Raw genomic sequence first — 21,618 nt, 5'->3', positions numbered from 1 at the left:
AGGAAAAAACAACTGATTCAATTGCCCCAATTTATCTCAAAGCCTAGCTAATAAAATTCCTCATTGTACAGAGCTAGCTGAGAGGGCTGTTCCACCCCATGAGAACACAACTGTTTCTGGTGCCACATGCACTTGGTATTTCTTCCTCTCTTCACTAACTGCAGGCCTTTGACGAGCACAACACACTTGCTCTTTATGGTTCCAAGAGAGGAGGAAGAATATGAGACATTTTGTACCTGGCCCCCATTGGTGATGGAGAAAATCCTGGCTGTGCCCCCACACTGCCTCACATACCACAGGAACCAGAGAGCAGAGACTTCATGAGGCTCGGATGTGACGTTGATATTCACAAATAAGGTGGCAAATTCTCTAGCAGCTCTGCATGAGAAACAGGAGCAGAAACAGGTAGTAAGTAAACATGACTTCCTGACTGCTTTCAGGATTTTCTTTGTTATTCTCGATAAGGGCTGCTTTCCTAAAGTCAGAAAAGCCAAGATGATTTATATCGATCTCATTTTTTATTTTGTAGTGAGACTGATTCAATGAGTTTATATCAGCACTTCCCTCCCTCCCAAATAATTTACCCACTCAGTTTCAAATCCCACTGATTTCACCTTAGTTATTTTTTTAAATAGCTTCCCAGCTGCTATTCCTTGTATCATAACAAAGTATTTTTCTCAACAGGAGAATGCATTTGGTAACCAATTAGTGAAACTCTTCTGCATTTCTCCTCCATGGGGAGCTCACTGGACACATAACTTCCAAGGTCTGATAGACCCCAAGGGACTCTGTCAGCCACATGGCCAAGACATTCACCATCTCTCACCCCCTGCACAGACCTTTCGTGAAACCAAGAATCAGACATGGTAAATAACCCAGAGAAACCAAATTGGCAATCATTGCTGTAAACATGAGGAGAGGGTCAGCTTTCTACCACAGTAAGCCCTCTGAACGTAAACTGAGTTACAGCAGCAGGAAACGAGGACCTGGCTATTCCCATTTCTTTCACTTGTGGCTACAGATTGCTAGGAGAATTGAGATCATTTTGCAAAGAAGATGAAAGGTCTTTGACTTGAATGAAGTTTTATAAAACAACATTAATTTATAATTACCTGCTAAAGGAAGGAACCTTGTAACTTATAAACTTTTATAACCTCATTTCCCTGGGTATGAAGTCCAGTCACTTCTATTTCATTAGCCAGGATATGAAAACATCCTGCACACAAGAACCCTCTGCCACAGTCCTGAAAGCACCACGATACTACACTACTGCAGCGGGTTCAGGCCTGAGGAATGTGAAGTCTCCAGGGTCAGTAGATGCTGATCTGTGACACATGACAAACAAATCTTTTATAATCTTGACCAAAGTCATATAGAAAACGCTGCAGAACAGCTTTTCTGTTCAGTGCAGTATGTTTTTTAACTATGCGTAGAAAGATCTGGGTTGGCCTGAAGATCTAAAACAGCTTTTTACTGAGTTTTTGAACATGTTTCAGCTGAGCACATCCATTAAAACTGGAGTGCCACAAAACCACTGACAATAGAAGCAGTCTTGCAGAGAAGCATGTTACAGGAGAGACCACTATAAACCCAGTTCTGTTTATACTCCACCATCTCCCTGACTAAGAGGAACAGTAAAAACTAGAAGAGGAAGAGCCAGTGCACTTGCAACAGAAAAGGTAGTTCAAAGTATCCGAGTTTGCAGGCAAACGGCTCATAAAACTAATGATAAAGAAAGCTGCAGTTCCACAGAGGGATAAAGTCCAAACAGCTGTACCACACGGTACCAATGGCATGTATCACATGGAGCTGTAGCAAGATTTAAGCCAGCAAAATAAATTTCAAATAGAAAATTTTGGTCAGGAAGCTGCAGGCACAGGGCTAAACCACAGTCAGAATGAAAGAGCAAATGGCACTGCCGCACAAATAAGAGACGCTGACTGCAAGGGAGCAGAGCATTGCAGAGTACCACAGGGGCCATCACAGCAAGTGGGGACACAAATGCTCGTATAAGCACACTTCTCTCTGCCTTACAAAGAGAACTAATTGAAAAAAGAAAGGAAGAGTATTTCCAGGTGTTGTCACCTCATATTGAATATTGTTTCTTTTTTTATTTGTACAGTGTGGTCCCTTGTAGACATAAAACACACTGGCAATTTTCTAGGTGATACCACACCTCGGGTTCTCTTCCTACCAGTTAAGAGTTGATGCTCTGCTGGACCTGCTACTCACAAACAATGAAGACCTGTTGGGTGATGAAAAGGTGAAGGGCAGCCTTGGCTGCAGTGGCCGTGAGACTGTGGAGTTTAAGATCTTGAGAGGAGTAAGACAAAGCACAGCACTGCAGCCCTGGATTTTGGAAGAGCAGATTTTATCTTCCTCAAGGACCTGGCTTGGCAGCATTTCATGGGAAACTACCCTGTAGGGCAAAGAGGCCTAGGAGAGCTGGCTGGCATTCAAAGACAGCTTCCTAGGAGCAGAGGGAGGGTGCACTGCAATGGGCAGAGCTGAGCAAGGGCAGCAACAGGCGTGCTGGGACAGACACAGAGCACCCGACTGGGCTCAGGCACAAACCAGCCAGGGAGGTGAAAGGCAAGAAGAAAGGCTGCCTCAGCTGCCGTGTTTCCCTCCAAGGGTTTCGGAGGCCCAGCAGGCACTACTGCTTAAACAAGCAGCAGCATTTGAACTTCTCCCGTTTCCAGAGCCAACAGCTGCTCATTACTCCTCCTTGGGTCTCACGCTGCCCCATCCATTGAGCAACCACTGGAAAGCTGCTGCTCTCTGGCACGGTGTGATGCTCTCTGGTCTGCCAGCGGCACCTGCCTGCTCTGTTGTACATGCGATTCAGCTCACACAGTAAAAGCAGACACATGGTAACTGCGCAGGAGCGGACACAGACAAGAGTCAGAGGACTTCACTCAGCTCCTAACCTGCCGTGGATCTGGGAAAGTCCCTTCACCTCCTTCTGGCTCCATTTCTGTGCCTGCAAGTGACCTTTACTCATGCCTACAAAGCCCAATTTTATCTGCATGTTGCTTTTCCTAAACACAAAGGCAGATGCTCTTCAACTGAGTGAAGTGAGAGCACAGTGGGAAGAACCCATGCTGTCATTCCTGCGTGCATGGTCCTGCCGAGGCAAACCCCAGGTTTCCCCAGCAACTTTAAACCCATCTGCCAACCAGCCCAAGCTCTGCTGTACCACCTTATCCTCCACAGGCCCTCGCCCACCGCCTGACAACAGCCCGTCACAAAGACCAGCGTCATCTCAAATACCTCCTGTTCTCGCACTGCCTGTACCCCAGCTGTACCCCAGAATTTTCCAGGGAGCCACTATCATTCTGCAGCTGGATTTCAAAGTGAAGAAAGAGTTATGTACTTGGTCCAGCATATCTTATCTATCAGCTCTTTCATGGTCATTTTGTCCCATTCCTCAGCATGCGGAGCGTCCCATGGTGCTTCAAGAGGAATCTGGAGACAGAGGCAAAATATTCAATAAATTATTCAGGACTCTATCATTGCCCACTCACAGCTAGCTAGTAGCACAGAACTGATTGCTGTCGGCCAGGAGTTGCTTTTGTCCCCTGAATATGGCTGTAAATTTGGAATAAATTCACTGAATTGAATATTATCTGTTCACACCTTTGGGCATGAATTCTACTGTGACCACCAAATCTGTCTTTGTCTGACCAATGAACTATATCCTTATGTTGGGACTCATCTGGCCTTTGGTTGTCCAGAAGTGAGGTTTCTATTCTAATTCAGTTGCCTCTGTGTCCTCTAACAGCTGAGGGAAAAGTTCTTTCCCTAGTCAGAGATTCAGTCAGTTCCGAGATGGGCATCCGAAGGCCCCTGTATCTCTCCATTAACTACAGAGGGAGCAAAAATGTCTAGATACTATTACATTATTTTTACACAGTTAAATTCTTAATAATAATCCATTGCATGTAAGTACCATGACATGTGAGGATGCTACTGTATATCTGAATCTTTAAAAAGCATGTATTGTTCGACAAAAAAAATGTCTAGTATCATGCATGGATTTGATTCTATAAAACCACATAAACCCAATAAACTTTGCAGGAATACAGTTAGTTATGCTTGAAGGTTATTATACGGTAGGTACCCTGGTTTGTAGCCAGATTGTAAGGCAACTGATAAAAATTTGAAAGACACCAAGTTCAGTCTCATTTTTTTCAGGTATCTTAGACACCTCCAGATCTTTTTGTATCCTCTCATAGAATGGTTTGGGTTGGAAAGGACCTTTAGAGGTCACCTGGACCAACTCCCTCTCAGTAAGGAAGTTCTGTTATTCCCAATAGTTTGTGGGCAACATAGATACCTTTCCTGATAGAAGTTTCTTATTTTTTAATATTAAAGAAGCAATAAAAAAGCCTGCCAGAAGCAAAACAAAACCAGATTTACACATGGTGACATCAGCATTGCAGAAACAGATGCAATTTACACAGCCTACCTCTTTTCCTAGCTTGTCCATAGTCCTCCAGAAGTTATTGTAATCCAGATAAACGAAGGGATTCCATGTTGAAGGGGAAATACCTGTGAAAGAGCGTGACTTTCCCTAAAATACATATAAGAACATAAGCAACTGAAACACAACACAGCATATCTTCATTACTCAAGAACACAAAATTCTCAGTCATCACATGGTTGACCTTTTGCCCCAAAAGACTTAGCCTCCCCCCCTCCCTCCTGCTTTTTTCTAAAATGAATATGCCTGTAAGCAATGGAATGCATGAAGCTAAATATGAGGGGGAAAAGCAGCTGAACTGACATTAAAAAGGACAATAATACATTTTTTTATTCAGAGGGGATGGGGAGGGGTACATTTGTTCTAAGCAGGTTGTCACATTCTGGGCTAAGGAGACTCAAGCAATGGCCAAGGAGGTAATATTCCTTTTTCCTAAGCATTCTTCATTATTACATATGAATGAATCTAATCTTTGCCTGCTTGCTGAAATGTGCATCCTAAAAGCTGCACAGGTTTAAAAGCAAACACACCTCTTTATTACGTCAAGTACCTTGGGAGAAACCTAGCCTAAAAAAAAAAAAAATTGCCAAGAAGAAAGTTTTTGGCTGCAGGAAGAAAAATGTACACTTGCAAAAATGGTACCAGCACTTACAATATGTATGACACACAGGTGCAAGAGGAACATGGACTGTTTCAGATAATCCTGTGATATAATAATAAGCAAAACAATCTAATAGCACCTGGTTCTTTGTGATAACTTTAATCTGAAAGAGGAACGAATGAGCAGGCAGCATTTTCTCTTATTAAATAGCTTTGAACCTCTTTAATGTTTGCTCTTCCAGGTGTGTCAGAAGTTTGCATGAGGTCACGTGGTAGGATGCAGCGAACACACTGGACCATGACAGTTAGGAGCTGAGGTGCCAAGCAGTGCGCAACATGCTTTTCAGTGCCATGTATACCATGCCAGCCCATCACACCTAGCAGGTGGGAGTCACAGACCAAGTGAGAGGCTGCAGTGCTGCAAATGCATGAGATGGTGACCCAGGGACAGGGAGACGCAAAGCAGGAACCACATGTGCCTTCCCCACACTTGGCGAGAGATAATTTATCAGTCTTCCCCACTGATAACTCTCTCTCTCTCTCTCTAAACACATATGGATTTCTGATATTCATCAGAACGTTTTTGTGGAAAGGTTGTAACAAAGATGAAAGGTGCAGGATGAAACTCAAGACCATAGTGAGCTTTCAGACTTTGAAAAAGCAGTAAAAAATTCAAACTCCCACATTTTGGTCAATTTTTGTCACCCCAGGACAGGTACAATGGAGGAAACAATGGCACATGGTATGGGACATAAGTCTTGCTACAGCCAACACCACTTGTTCCCTCTCTCCCCAGAGGATGGCTGCAGCGGTGCCCCAGCTTCAGCATCCCTCTGGGCCCATGGCCCACTGTGCTGTACCTCCCCACCATCTTCAGTCAGGGCAGGTGCAAACATACTCTCCTGTTCAGCTTAGACACTGTAACCTCTGCTCTGGGCCAAGCAAAGCACAAGGTTGCAAACTCAGCACTTAGTTCATCTTGAGATCTTTTTTAAAATTCCAACAAACACTGCGTTTTCAAGTCAGCAGAATGACTCTGGATGTGGTTGGTTACCTCTGGATTTCTGGGTACGTAATCTTAATCTTGTGTACCACATACTTTTTTCTCTCTCTTTTATCTCCATTTCATTCTGTTTTAGAGAGTTATGTTGGAGGAAGGTGGGCTGGAGATGCTGCTCCAGCCTTCTCCAGGTGCACATGTGTATGCAAAACATGCTTCTGCCATGGCAGAAGCAGAGAAAATGCTCCTATGAACTACCAGCAAGGGAATCCTCTGCACAACACTGCCTCTTCCTTTTCCTTGAGCACAGCTTCTCGCTGCCACTGTGTGTTCAGCCACAGAAAAGAGGACCAAAAAACACATGCAAAGGGATATACTGCATGCTACAGCTTTTACTGTCATAAACCAATGCTGTATCAAACAAGGCAATCCTGATACAAAGCAGTAATATATTGCTTATCATTTTCTTCCTACTGCACAGAGTTTTGTTTTTCAAAAAGGTCAAACACTGATCCTTCAAAGTTCATTCATTGCTAGACTTTTTATTCTGGTTGGGAATGCAGGTGCTATCAATGGGTCTTTTGCACAAGTTATGTGCTTTACAACACCATAATCTCGCCCTTAAGCAGAGGTGAGGTGCGATGCTGTCAGGTCACCCAACAACAGGTGAAGTTATTACTGCAGTTCCATCACGTCAATACTGCAAGGGGACAAAAGGAAAAGATAAGCCTGCCTTTCAGGAGTAGCAGCAAAAACTTCCCAGTTTTTCACTGTTCAGTGACACCCATTTTCAACAGGTTTTTTGATAAGCGACGGCACTTGTACTCAGTGGTGAAACTTGGAAGCACCTCTCCTATCCTTGGCTCACTTAACTCAAAAAAAGAAGCATTTCTTCAGAAAGAAAGTCAAAACAGTAACTTCTAAGGCTCCTCCCCTCTTGTTTTCAGCCAAACCTACTCCTTATATTGCTAGAAACAACAGGTGAAGGAAAGTCTCTCTCAGAAATTCTATGACAAGGTCTGTGCCAAAACAGCTTTTCCAGCACCCAGCGTTAACTCTACTGTGTTCAACAGCTGCCGGCTGAGAAACTCCCCAACTATCCTGATTGCTGCAGATATGGCCATTGGTGAGAGAACTTGCCCACTGCCTGGCTACCTAATATTTTCCTCCAACTTTTCCACCTCTATACTAGCTCTAGAACAACATGACACAAACTGCTGAGGACTGATCAAAAAATCTCACATTCTTGGCCACTGGTATGACATGTATCACATTGGATACTCACTTATCTGCTATTTGAAAAAAAACCTTTTCATTACTGATCTGAAAATGTTACCACCTCCACATCTTGGTCAGTGGCATGGCCAAGGAAGATCAATGAGAAAACATATTTTATCCCTTGAGAACTATGAAATGCCAATTGATGATTACCAGTCTCAAGCTGCATTACTTGTTGCTCTCCTCTGCATGCAAAAAAAACAGCCTCAGTAAGACTGGAGACCAAGGGCAGGAAAATCTGGAAAAATACAACAGTACTAACAGACCTGGAAGAAGTGGAGACTGAATTCAGAGAGCCTGAAATAGTTCACAGACCCACTAATCCCTTGTGCTGGGGGGCTGGGCCTGTAAGAGGTGGGAGCTGATCAGAGGAAAGCCCAATTCTAACAAATTCAAGGAGATAAATTCCCACTGCCCACCAGAGAGTGTGAGCCAAACAGCTTTAGCCACACCAGGTTTTCAACTCTCTCTTGCACAAGTGTCTCCACAGCAGGGAATAAATCTAGGCCACCTGGGGCTGGTAAGTTATTAATTTGTTTTTAATTTTGTCTCCCTACTAGGCAGAGGAGCTCTGGCTGCATTTTTCACAGATGAGCTCACTGCAAACCCACAAGGTCTTGCAATATTCCATTTTTAAAGAAGCTTATAGTATTCTGGGTGTATTATTTTGAGAACTACTCTTTTCTTAACTGAAAGGCAAATAACCTACTGGCTGTGTTGTCATGCTAACATAAGGCTGCTTGACTGACCCACAGAGTTTATCTAATTATTTTTTTCATTTCATGGTGTGTCAAACACTTTTCAGCAGACCTCAGATTTGAGTCCTGCTGCCCGCCTAGATTAGCTACTCCCCACCAATCCAAAGGAAACAATAACCCCAAGCACCATACCTCAGTGGTTAGAAAAAAGGCAGCAGAGATGTGCTGTGCCAGGTTTGTCTTTTCCCTGCCCAGGGCTACCCTGTGGCTTGTAGCTGTAACTACAGGATTTAAGCCCCAGCCACCCCAGCTGTGACACCACCCCAAGTTCCAGTTTGTGTAAGAGAAGCAGACAGCTTTGCCAGTCTTGAGAAAGGTGAGTCTAGCTCCTGCCTGCTGTGCTGTGGACAAGCTACATGTCGGGAGAGGCATCCCTTGTGCCCCAGAGCAGCGACTGCTATTGCCCTTGGGCCATGTACAGGGCACACAGGTAGAGCAGCAGTTCCCTATGGTGTGAGCCCTCAGGTGGGGCATCCTTCATTACTCAGGATCTCCAGCAGGTCTAGCCTTGCAAGCATTGCAGCGCCTTGTACTGCCTGTGATTCCTGTGTCTGAACTGCAGATTTACAGCAATCTGCACAGACTTACTTGCTGAACCCTCATCTCTCAATCTTAAGGCTAGATAAGGGAAAGAAAAGACTAGATGGCCAATGTGAAGCATTGCATAGAAACACTCATCTTTTGTCAAGTGTTACCTTGCTCTGAAAATCATAAGCAAACAAATAAGCAATATCAGTCCTTATTTAATGATGTTATGTATATATACTGGAGCTGGGTGCTGCTACCAGATATTAGAGGACTGCAGTTACACAAGAAGATTAATACCACACCAAAGCTCTAATGCCTTTACCTTCTGGGGTCTTCTACTAAAAAGAAGGTGAAAACAGAGCACAGTGTGACCTTCAAGGACTTCTGTAAAAGTTAAAGCTATCCACCTCTTTTGGGAAGGTACTCTCCAGAACATCTGCCTTTTCTCAATCCTAAAGCATTCTTGATGAATTATGGGACAGTAGCCACAGAACAATTTGGCTGGAAAGAAAGTCCGGGTTACAGGATCTTCAGTTTGAAGGTACAGATTTACAATGAAAGGATACAAATTCCTGATTGATATCAAAGCAGTCCATGTTACCATGCTAACTGATGGGAAAGAATGAACAAGCAAAAATAAACAACAGTTACATATTTGGATTTTTCAAATAAACCGTAACCATAAAGGAAACCTGCCCACATGCAGCAACATGGTTTTTAAAGCTTGCAGTACATGGAATTTTTCCACAGACATATGGGAAAAATTCCCGTCAGAGCAGAGAAGCTCATGAAATCCCTCTGGGGATTTCCACTTTCCCTTGGTTGCTTCTGCTGCTAGGATAAACCATTTCCTCACTTTCTCCTAACTCAATCCAAGCAGTATTCTGGAAATCTTCAGAAAGAGCAAAACTGAACTGATTAGTATGGTAAACAAAAACCCAAAAATCTGTTAATCTGAGGATGCTGGAGATTATATAAAGTCAAAGGACTGTCACAATAAAATCTAAAGTTGTGTCTAGTCATTCCTCAAAATCCCTTCCCTCTCGCCTCTGACAAAACCACACAGTGTTGCAGACTTTGGAGAAATGCCCTTGGGAAAAGACCTTCCTGTCTGGCCCCAGCTACACGCTCCCCAACAGCCATCAGCCGACAGAAACAGCAGATAAGACACAAGGACAAAAGTTTTAGACATACTTTTCAAACTTGAAAGGCAGCAGCTAGCCCACGGCTGACAGCATATTAGCCCAAGAAGCTGAACACAACCATCTTTCAGATTAATATTTAATTTCTGGGGCAATGATCCTTTAATACCAAATCACCTCTTTGCTAAAACATTTTCTATCACTTAGGAAACACCATAAACGTGCAGGTTCCTGAAGAATCTTTATTGAATATGAGGGGCACATCTATAGCCAGGAGAGCACAAATCCCAACTTGGCCAGCTCACCATCACACTGTAATAACAGTGCGCAGCAGTTAGGTAAAATGTACAAGCCCTAAGGGCCCCGAGCACCCACCAACCCAGACAAGAGCCAGGACTGAACAGAGGGTTTTCAATAGGTTTGTTCTAGAAGTGGGATGCAAGAAAGCATTCCAACAACAGATCCCTAAAACAAAGGGCATGGTGACTACACAATGCCTCAAGGAAAGTGTAAGGAGAAGCAGCTGTGGAAAACCTTAGGGAAAGAAAACAAAAAGCCTGCAATTCATGGGAAAAAGATGTGGGAGACATAAGACCTACTGGAGGAAAGGCATTATTATTATTTATCCAGTGCTTAAGTCTGTCCATGCTGGGAGATCTTAAAGCCCCTTTACTGCCACCCTGGTCCAACAACTACGGCTCCCTTGAGGACCCTGGTTAGCTCAGCAGGACCACAATGCCAAACCTAGGATTGATGGATCCATAGCCTGTGATCCAGCAGAACAGCTTGTAATGCTGCCTCCTGCTTAGAAACATGCTTTCACTTCAAAGAAATCTTACAAAATTACATGCTTATTAGCAAGGACATGCATAATGTAATGTGGGACAAAAAAAAGCTGCAGTTTCAGTGTCAAAATGGATTAAGGGCTCAAATTCATGTAACCCATTAGAGCCTTTTATTTAACATACCGAAGATCAGTGCCTTTTAGGATGCTAAGAGATCCATGTCTGAGCTTAAATTAAATAGAGAGCTCCAAACACTCAGCTGGTACAAATCAGCCCAGCCCTCTTGCTGTAGAACTACACCAGTTTTATACCAGGTAGTGTAAAATAACTTTTCTACTATTATGGAGTGGCTATGCAATTATTTCAGATGTGACTATTTTATGACTATGGCATGAATCTGCCCAGTAAAGAGAGGTTACAGAACCCAATGATAAAACTTTGCAATGTGAACACATTGCTCCAATTCTTGGAAGAAAACCTGGGAAGATAACAGAAATGAAACCAGATCCATCACATAGCCTTGCCTCTATCAAGTATGCCAACTCTGACTCACACAGGCTTCAAGCCTTGTTGTGCCAGAGTCTGGGGAGTACCAAAACTAAGGAGTATTAAAAAGATTAAGAAGCAGTGATCTTTGGAAAGAAAGTAGGTTGTGAGTTATGGAGATAGATATGAGATTGTACCCCATACCTATGAATCTTAGGCCTTTGTCCCTCTTCCTACCACTCTTCCTCTGCACTGGTTTCGGCAGTAGGTCCTGACTAGGACTTGAATAAGAAGTCATGGGCTAAAGATCTAAGACAAGGGCTGGATATCTGCTCTGAAGACAGGTTCAATTCTAGTTCACTTTAGCTACACCAGTACCTACTCAAAGAGGGGCCACTGGGACTCCCGCTGCCCCAGACACATCTCAGACATGAAGCTTACAGCAAGCTTTGGGAGGGGCTTGTTTCTCACCATTAGCTAGTGAGGGAATCTCAGCGAGTCTCAAATTAAACACCCAGCTTCCAGAGATCCATTTGTAAGTAATCCCATGCTACGTTATTGGGAGGGATCTCATGTGAATCCAGTTATGTAAGTGGGGTAAATACATTATACTATTCCCAGACTAGTCCCATGATACTGTTGTCCGGTGTCATCATTCAATAGTATCCAACAGTATTATTAATTCTTTCTTAATTAAATTTGGCTTTTATTTCCAAACAAGTATTTACTGAATTTCAGGAAAAAATTCTTTAGAGGATATGTTCAAAAATAATCAGGTGCCAAATGTATTCCAAATTTTTTAAGGGCTGTCAGTCCTATTTTCTGAACACTTTTCAAAAGAAAATGAGAACCATTGATCCCACTCCCAGTAAGTTAAAATAGAATAACAACACTTCAAACAGGTGCTGACTGGATTACTGAAAGTGAGCTTCAAATGAAACTCAATGACTGTCAGTAATTTCCAAAGCTCAGTGATACCTTTAGGTATCTCAACATGAAACATGTAGTACTTACCCCCTTATAATGGATCATATCGCCTTCGACATTCACTTTATAGGTCTCAACACCCAGTTCTTTTGCCAGTCGGAGAATCCGGTTTTGGGTAGGTCCCACATATGATCCACCCACATCTACGTAATTAACCTGATTGTTCTGTCAAAAGAAAGAATACAGGAATCAGAAGCTGTGCAGGAAGCTCCTCAATACACGCATCTAGAAGTAGAAAAAATTATTCCATACTGACTAGCACTGCAATTGACTTAAAAGCAGGCAGTATTGAGCTCTGTCATGACACACAGAGATCACTCAGTGCCTTCACTCTGCCATGCACATGTACGCAATTGAGTTTAACTCTTGCTTAAATTTCACTAATTTTCAGTACTGATTTTTTAGTCTCACAAAAGACATGAAAATACGGTGAAATATCCAACCAAACCAATACTCTGGTGAAGTCTAACCACGCTTTTTCAGAATTCATGTTTCTTTTCTTGTCATTGCAAAAACATTTCTAAGTTGAATTCACCTCCAGCACCAAGGCTTGTTTTCTTTCTGTAGATATCTGCCTAGACTTAATGCTGTAGATGCTGAGCACTGCACTGCAGTACTCAAGGAGGGTAATCTCCTTTCCAGCATGGCACACCTTGGCTCTAGCTCGGTGTGCCCTGGTGAGCAGCCCCCAGCCATGCTTGCCTCCAAAGGTGCTCCACACACCCCTCAGACCAGCATCGCTCTCACTTGGGAAGCAGGAAGAAAGCAAAAATTTTCAGGGGAGCATACTATTACAAGCAGGCTCATTTCCCAAGACAGTAACTCTTTTTAACACTGTTTATGGTGAGCATTTTAAACTAGGCATTCTCACTATCACAGAAGGATGGTGTTTATGCTTCATGTTTCACACACAATGATTTCTGCTGAAACACTACTGTTTATCTGTGGTTCCCCAGCAATGGCATCTGACATAATTTAAACCTCTCTTACTTCCAGGGTGGGAAGCCGAGGTGATGTCTGTATTACATTACCCTGCGCCACAGGTGACTCATCATTTCTTTCAGTTTCTTTTTAATGGCAATCAAGACGAGGTCCATTTTGAGAAGCAGGAGTGTTATTTCAGATAATTTTAAGCTGTGTTAAAATGTATGTCTGAGCTGTAGTGATGTCTGGCCCTGCTCAGGCTGCTTCTTATAGGCTCTTAGTTATCATACCTGCTACAGTATGCAAAGTGAGATGGGAATGAGGAGAAATGCTTTGATACTCATGGTTTCAGATGATAATTTCCCTCTGGAATGCTGAAGGCAGAGTAGATCCTGCCGTGGACAAAGGGTAGGGTCCTCCTTATCCTTCTTGAAGTTAGGAGTGGTATTTGCCACACTGTAGACCAGCACAAGTGAGAGTCCAGCATCTCATGTAGAACTTACCCTGACAGTGAATGTCCTTCCTCCAACTCTGTTCCGGGCCTCAAGAACCACCACACTGACCCCAGACTCAGAGAGCAATTTGGCGGCCGACAAACCTACCATTAGAACAGAAAGTGCTTTAAAGCAAGTGATAACAATCAGCCACGTTAATGGTCAAAACCTCAACCAAAGCTTCAAAATCAGAGATTTCAATACTGTTTTCAAAAATTCCTGAGAGAAGTCAAAAACTTTTCGTGGTGTCTTACCACAGAAATCGTGGCTGCTGCTGAGTTGCATGTTATAATCATCTCTATAAATAGCATTCACAGACTGACGTTTCCTCCTTCAGGTTAGCATTTTGGCATTTTAAAAACTTCAACTGGCAATTTAAAATCTCAGTTATTAAGGGACACGTGTCTTACTCTTTGTTTGTGCAGTCCATAGAAAGGCAGAACCCAGCTTGTGGGGCTTGCAGCGCTGAAGTGATAGAGATAATATTAAACTAAATAGGCATGTTCTAGCAAGGTAGGCTTCCAACTTCTCTCACTCGTCAACTCTCGACTCTATTGCTATCCATTGTCCTCATTCACATGCAGAAAGTAAAGCCGCTACACTGTCAAGATTCATTTCAAGCAATGGAGTCTGACCATGGCAATCAAACAGGCAGTATGAAGATACTCTATAAAAGGAATTATGGTCTCAGAAAAAATCATCTAATTACGGGACTTTGTGATGGAGGCACTAGAGACAACTGAAAATTCAACAGGACAGGAGTCCTCTTTGCTTCTGACAAATGCAAGCTGAAAATGTAAAAAGCAATCAAGAGTTTTTGAAATCAGATTATCTCATTGGCCTGCAGGCCAATTTGGTACTGAAGCATTGTTTCTTTGGCATTGTTTCCCCTCCTTGAGTATACAAAAGCCAGCCTTATTGATCAGAACTTCCAAGATACCCTGCAGTAAGGAATAATAATATTATATTCATGTTTATTATACTACCTCGAAATGCAATTAAAAACAACTGTTCATGAGCCTACAAAGAATGCATGTCTGGTCTGAAAAGACCAGAGGAGAGGAATCATTCTGGGCAGCATCAAGTGTACTCATTTATTCTGAGGACAATACAGAATTGCCCATAAACTTCTGTGTGCATAACCTTTTAATGGGGAAGCGGAACAACATTCACTGGAAACCAGAACTGAGGAAGTTCAAATTACTTACATTGACAAAAGTTATATATACAATTTCCATACTCCTCTAAAAATAACTATGTCCTTACACTATATTCTCTAGATTGCTGCTAGAGCAGAAGTATACTTAATTCTGTCAATTTAATAAACGAATTTTTAAAAATGCAAGCCATTTGTCAGTGGAGTGAACATCTGATAAATCAACCCGACTTCTTTCAGTAGTTTTTGATCATTTTTTTTCCTGCATGAAAGTCTATAGAGAGTATTTTACAGGCTTCTAATAGCTAATGCTTTAATCCTTTCGGTGATGGCGTTCCCTTCTTCCTCAACATAAACATAGAAGACACAAGCCTATAACTGGAAACACAAACTGCAGTATTTTCTTACAAGTATTTATATTTTTCATATGAGGAAAAAAGATTTTTCAAAATATACAGTGGGTTTTGTCAGGAAAAAAAGTGAATTTCCTACATATAGATAATAAAAGGTTCAATTTCTCTATTCTGCATAAATATCACTCGGGCACAAGTGGGAAATTCTTTTGTAAGAAAGTTTACTGTAGATATACAAGTATTGAAAAAATGCACAGCACATTCTGCGTTGCTCTATAGAACAAGAAGCAGCAAAAAATCTTGCCTTGGTATGAAAAAAACATTGTATGCAAACCTTCAGTGCGTAAAACCATCACTTCATGCTGTATATGATAGCTATATTCACACCACAGCTGTTTAGGAAGAATAATGGTTGCACTGGACTGGGTTGGACGTTAAGCTTACTACTTGTTTATAGGTTAATTATATCCCATATCCAAATGAAGAAGGACTGCTAAGGGATGAAGAACACGTGGTAAATATGACTGAGGTTCTCTAGCCTGTTTACTTGTTAAACTGTACTTCTTGCACTCCAGCCTTACAGGCTTCAGTTTCATTATTGTTAACCCGAGTGTCACCTTAAGACACGGATCCAAAAAAACCAGGAACAGGCTTTGGAGCTACACAGGCTGGGAAAGGGTAAGAGATACATTGGGACAGCGATGGCTTACTGGCAGCTGGGAGAGCCTGACTCAGAAATACAAACAATGCAAAAATATGTTGATTAAAGATTGTTACTACAAATTTATTTGTTTAAAGCACGGAAAGAGTTTGCTTTCAAAATGGAGGACTAGCAACAACACCCACACATGAGGTATCTCAATGTAGTTGTCTATTGCACCCAACTCTTCAGCTCCATTCTGGTGTGACCAAAGTGCACCAAATAGACGTGTTTCCACAGGCACGTCTTCACCCCACAGGTCATGGAGCCTGCATGCTTTTGACACACAATTAACCTCCAAATAGATTGCACATTTTCCCTTTACCTTTTCCATAACTTGAATTATCAAGACTTTTGTTGCTGTCTCAGTACCCTCTACAGGACTGGACATCAGAGAATGACCATTTATTTCTGTTTGATTGACGGGCTGAGAATGAGAGAAGGAAGGAACCAGGCCTTCTCCTTCCCAGCTCCTTGCCCCACCTCTGCCTGCTCAGCCTCCCTCAGGCTGCAGAGCCTCTCACCTCCTCTCCGGCATCTCTGCCACTTCCCCAGAGGACATCCCACATCTTCCCAGAGCCATCAAGGGAGAGGGCAGGACCTTCACACCACAAGGGCCTCCCACAACACCAGCGCTGCTCTAGAGCCATGGCCCTCCGCCATGCGTGGGCTCTGACCCCAGCCACAGAGTCCTGGGATATTGCGGATATCCACGGTGTCCTGCAAGCGTGCTGTACCGGGCCAAACCGAGCCCTGGGCTGTGACCGCTCGGGCCACAGCCAAGACTCAGGTATTTTAAAACAGACCTGAACGGCTGTACGACTGCAGCACAGACATACCTGCCACAGCCCAGGCCGCTGCGGTGCCCCATGGCCGCCTCCATCTCCTCCCAGCGCAGCCGAGGGGGAAAGCTGCCAAGCAGCCCAAATCACTGGCCGCACACCGCTCTAATCCTATGAATTAGAAATATATTTCTTGCCTCAGAGAGATGAAAGGAGCCTTCCAAAACCATGCCTCATTTCAAGTATCTGGCTGCAGAAATTCACTTGTTATTAGATGAGAATAAACAAGGCGAGATGACTTATACATCTTCCAGAAGGGTTTCTATGGCAATCTCACAACAAGCTCCCCCTATGTGAAGATGCCATGCAGGAAAGCTCTACTCCTATTGATTTTGCAGTGCTATTAAGGACTTGGAATTGCTGCTGCCACAGAACGTACTGCCGCTGCTTTCATTTCAGAAAATTGTCATAATCCTATCAAGCAAAGCAGTTTCAAGTGCATCAAAACACTGGATACACAGTTTAAAAAAAACAAAACAAAACAAAAAAAGAAAGAAATTAAGATGAATTTATGCCAATCTGCAGACTACAAGACATACACCATGGCTGAAACATAGAGATACTGATTTTTGCATGTAGCCTGATGGTAAAGACAACAAAACATGGCTCTACCTCACAAGACAGAAAGGTTCAGCTCTAGAAGTAGTACACAAGATTGGGACTCAGGAGACCTCAGCTTGATTCCCAGCTGAGCCCCATAATGTGGGAATGTTTCCATATTTTTCAGGGAAGCATTTACAAGAATTCCAAGTTGCCTCAATACCAGTGTTAGTACAAGGCATATGAACAGGTAAGAGGTCTGTAGCACAAATGGTGGGAGTTTTTAAAAAGTTACTTTACTAGAAATGCGATAGTAATTCTGTAGTGACAGTATAGTAATTCTACTTTTCAAAATCGAGGCTCTGTAAATCCACATCAAACAGATCCACTGAAACACCATGATCAGAAGCAAAAACCACCAGCATCTTTCCAAGAGACAGCACTTCTTACCTGGTGCATGCTGAGCATCTCCAAAACATGCAAGGGCAACGAAGGGGAGCGATGACAGTATGAAACCATTAACCTTTCAAACTGAGGCCACTATGTATGTGCCATACTGAGAATACCGAAACAACAGCAGAGAAAGTTACCTGTTACTACTGAAAAGGTAACTGCTGGTTTTCTATATGCATTGTTTGCCTACTTGCTAGCTTCTCTGACAAGTTTCTTTGCCTTTTATAGATCCACTATCAGGTTGAAAGTTTACCAAAACCAACTTAATACAACGTACCTTCATAAATCCTTGTTAAGCCAACCTACAGTACATGGCATGGGATAATTACATCTTGTGAAAGATGACTAATCCATTACTGTAGTGTTCTAGCAGGCTTTAATTGAGCAACATACAGAAAAAATATTTATGGAAAATCTTTCCATTTTTCAGAACTTAGGCAGGAGAATAATTTTACATTTTTTTTTGCTCATTATTCCAATGTACATCAGTAAAGTAAGACCATTGCCAATATATCCTCATTGTAACAACTTGCTAATGCTGTGATTATTTTTACTCTTTCACTGATGGAAAACTTAACTTTTTGCAAACAAAATCAAGTAATTAAATCTGGCAATGGCACACATAGAATCAGCCTTCATTATTCAGCTTAGAAGTTTCTTTGACAAGTAAACACTAACCTGTCATTAAGAGATGCAAAACATTTCTGCCATAACCACAGGGTAAGATCTCCCTTCCTCACCTCCTTCTTCTTCTCCCTCCTTCCTGGTTTTCTTTTCATTGGATTTTTTGTGCACACCATGATATTTAAATAAATTTAAAAATATAGCTTAAAAGCACTCAGTTATATCAGACTGACCAGAGAAATCACTAATGGGCAACAACTTAAAGAAGGATGAGAATGAAAGAACTGCTTTCATTCACAGACTAAGGATTTTAATATTTTACATAGTCACTGAAAATAGAAAAAAGTATTAATTAAATTACAGCCCCTTACATTTGCACAAAACAGCAAGAATACACAGTGTGGATCACAAGTCTACATTCAATTCTTATTCAGCGTTGCCTACTACCATAACATCACTAACTTCCTGTTTGTCAAAGATTGTATTTTATCTTTGCATATGTTCTTTCAAAATCCTTGGTGTAGATTACTTGGCACTGGGGATAAGGTTGCATTTATTTATTTTGTTATTTTCAGGAAAATGTTTTACATTTCTTTTTCATCAGGTCTTTTTTCATCTCTAGCAAGAATAATCCAGTTGATTCAGCAAAGATTTCAACCAAAAGAGGACAAATATTTTCTATTACAGACCACATTGTCCAATTGAGATCAAGTCATTCTGACCGGTTTCAATGGTACTACTGTCTAAACACTTTCAACAGATGCAAGTCTTGTTCTGAAGGGTACAAAGACAGTTCTCACAGACCGTGTTAAGAGAAACAGAGTGGGCAGGAACAGGGAATTGTATTCAGGATGAATCCACTCCTCCATACACACCCACTGGAATTTTCAAGTCCAAACCCCATTGCAGTGAACATCTCTTCCCCAGAATAACACCTTCCCCCAAAAACAAAGGCAGAAAAAAGGTAATTGGTATAAGCATGGGGTTAGAAATTCAGCAGCATCCTTCTCCTTACATATTAAAATGTGTAGCACCAGTTAAGATAACAATGGTTTGGTACCATCTAGTTAACACAAACATCTAAGGTAATTGCACACATTTTCTAACTACAGATAATCGTTTGGGTCAGTATGCAGAATAGATTCCTGTTAGCTAAATGGTGATCTTCCACTGAATAAGTACGTGAAAAAATGTTGCTGCTAAACTCTGATCAATGTCATTGCCACAAATATCATGAACATCAGCACTGGTGTTCCCAGGAAACACATGATGCCTGTCCCATGCCCATTTTTGTTATGCTAGGATATTTAGAGATTGTCCTAACTACCTGGCTATTTCTTGTGCTCTTAAGACTTCAGGTGTTACCCAGCTAACAGGCATACTCTTTCCTACCTTTCAACACCTTTCACCTAAACCTGAGGCATGATGCAAAATCTGCTCCTCAAGGACAAACCATAGATTTACAGTGCTCTCTTAGGAGCTCTAAATTTCCTAACCTATGACTCGTGTTGGTGTTTTTGCCAGAAACAAATCTCACATATTCTTCATTCAGGAGCAGAACCAGCTGTGACTACTTAGCTTAGCCCCTGGGTTAGACAACGTTTATAAATCATGCATTTACCATAAAAAAACACATGAAAACTATTGAAAGATGAAAAAAATAACAATATTTCTACATCTGGTTATGTAACGAACATGTCACAATCATATTTTGGCCAAAACTGAATATCTAGCAGTAAGCATAACACAAAGGAGTGTCTTAAAACTCATGCCCCACATCATAAAGTTTTGCATCTTTAGCACCAAAACATTAGAACATATTATGAAGGAGGTAAATGGAAAACTGTGTTTCTGCTTATTTGCAAGTATTGTATAAAACAACCATTACACTTTATGTGAGGGTATTCTGATAGTCCTGTTCCTGATGCCAATTTTTTCTCATTGTGACAGATTGCTATCAGTACATGGGGAACTGAGAGCTCTATGAAATATTGCTATTTATTTCTGCATGCCAAAAAATGATCTTTAGGAATTTCTGGTACTAAGTGAAAATATCACGGATTATCAGCTTCCCTGCTGGATCCAGAAAGAAAGTGGGAAGAAATGGGATAGCTGGGGTGCAGCACAGAGCAGATGTAAAACACAGGATACATTTTAGGAACCAGCTGTTGCATTCCCATAGTTCAAATTCTGGGTAAATTTAGAAGTATCAGTTGAAAAAAAAATCTACTGAAAATGACTCCAGCTTTACACAGGTGGGACTGATTATATCTTCTATGAGTAACTGTGTATTTGACAGTTTATCTGACACTACCACCCACCAGCAGCTTGGCATGCTGTCAAAACAAACAGAGCAGTATACAACGTAAGTTGTGCTGCCATTATAGCAAGCAAGGAAAATCTGCATTTCCTCATCATTCAGTCTTTCACTCAGAGACCACAGTCAATGCGTAGGTAGCTCAAGGGGTAAGGTTACCAATCACACACTGTGGAGCAGGAAATGCCAACATGCTCTTCCATGCAGAGGAAAAAAAAAAAAAAAGCCTTGATAGTGTATCGTATGTTTTATTTCAATATAAAGACTAATTACTACTATTTTTACATCCCAGCTTCTGCAGTTTGTGGCCCTTGGACTCCTTCGTAAGTGCAACAGAAAACAGTGCTGTTTCCTGCACGTGGCTAGCAAATCAAAGTGTCTGTTTTGTTGAGCCACGAGATCTCCTTGTTTCTATGTAAGAACAAATGTGGGTTTTATGTGAAAGAAGAGGAGGACTATCTGGAACTATCCACGTCAAAGAATTATAATCTTCTGTGTAAGTTTCAGTTATGGCTGTGTTGTTTTTCCCTTGTGCTTTGTGCTTGTAACACGATGTGTTGAAATTTCCTCCAAAAGATATTTGTGTACAAGTTTTCTTGGACTTGCCTGCTTCTGGACATATTTATCCGTATCTTATGCACCATGTAGACAAAAATGTCTGCATTACGTAAACAAACAATCTCAATTCTCCATACTTTCTTTTGATAAACTTGGCTTCCAGTGCCCAAACATCACATGTAAGTAAGATGAGGCTTGCACATGAAAATACCCCAAACTTCCTGCTGAAAAAATTTGGGTTATCTTGCTTATGCTCTTTTTTTGCCAATTTATGAACTATTTAAGCTTGAATTTTCAGGGTGTGGTTTGCAGGCTGATTTTTTGTTGCTGGGAAATCTTGGTCACAACTGGCTGGCCTCTAGGAAACAAACATTCTTCAATTTTGAAAACTCCTGGCTTTTTTTTTTATTCCTATTTTGGAAGTTTTAGCAGCCCCTTGAAATCTGGCAAGGAGGCAGCCTTTGAGTCAACATAGCACATTTTGTTATCGTTGTGAAAATATGTCCCAATAAGGTCAGTTAAGAAAGTTTTGAGGGACTACAGGTCACACATAGGCAGCAGCCATCTTCTAGATCTGAAAAGCTCAAATATCTGAGGTTTCTATCAA

General features: G+C 41.8%; 1 protein-coding gene across 1 annotated transcript in view; it reads right to left on the bottom strand.

Annotated features, from left to right (window-relative positions):
- LOC101922822 (amine oxidase [flavin-containing] A) overlaps window positions 1-21,618 on the bottom strand; it is a 37,733-nt gene that overhangs the window by 12,633 nt on the left and 3,482 nt on the right. The window contains exons 2-6 of the mRNA XM_055801493.1: window positions 13,478-13,572; window positions 12,078-12,215; window positions 4,472-4,576; window positions 3,377-3,468; window positions 237-378 (exon numbers count right to left, since the gene is read on the bottom strand). Coding sequence (XP_055657468.1) covers window positions 237-378; window positions 3,377-3,468; window positions 4,472-4,576; window positions 12,078-12,215; window positions 13,478-13,572 — 572 coding nt within the window. The remainder of the gene's footprint in view (window positions 1-236; window positions 379-3,376; window positions 3,469-4,471; window positions 4,577-12,077; window positions 12,216-13,477; window positions 13,573-21,618) is intronic.

This window comes from Falco peregrinus, chromosome 4, assembly GCF_023634155.1.
Source record: "Falco peregrinus isolate bFalPer1 chromosome 4, bFalPer1.pri, whole genome shotgun sequence".
NCBI lineage: Eukaryota > Metazoa > Chordata > Aves > Falconiformes > Falconidae > Falco > Falco peregrinus.
Note: the sequence above shows the minus strand (reverse complement) of the source record. Positions and strands in the feature narration are given on the sequence as shown.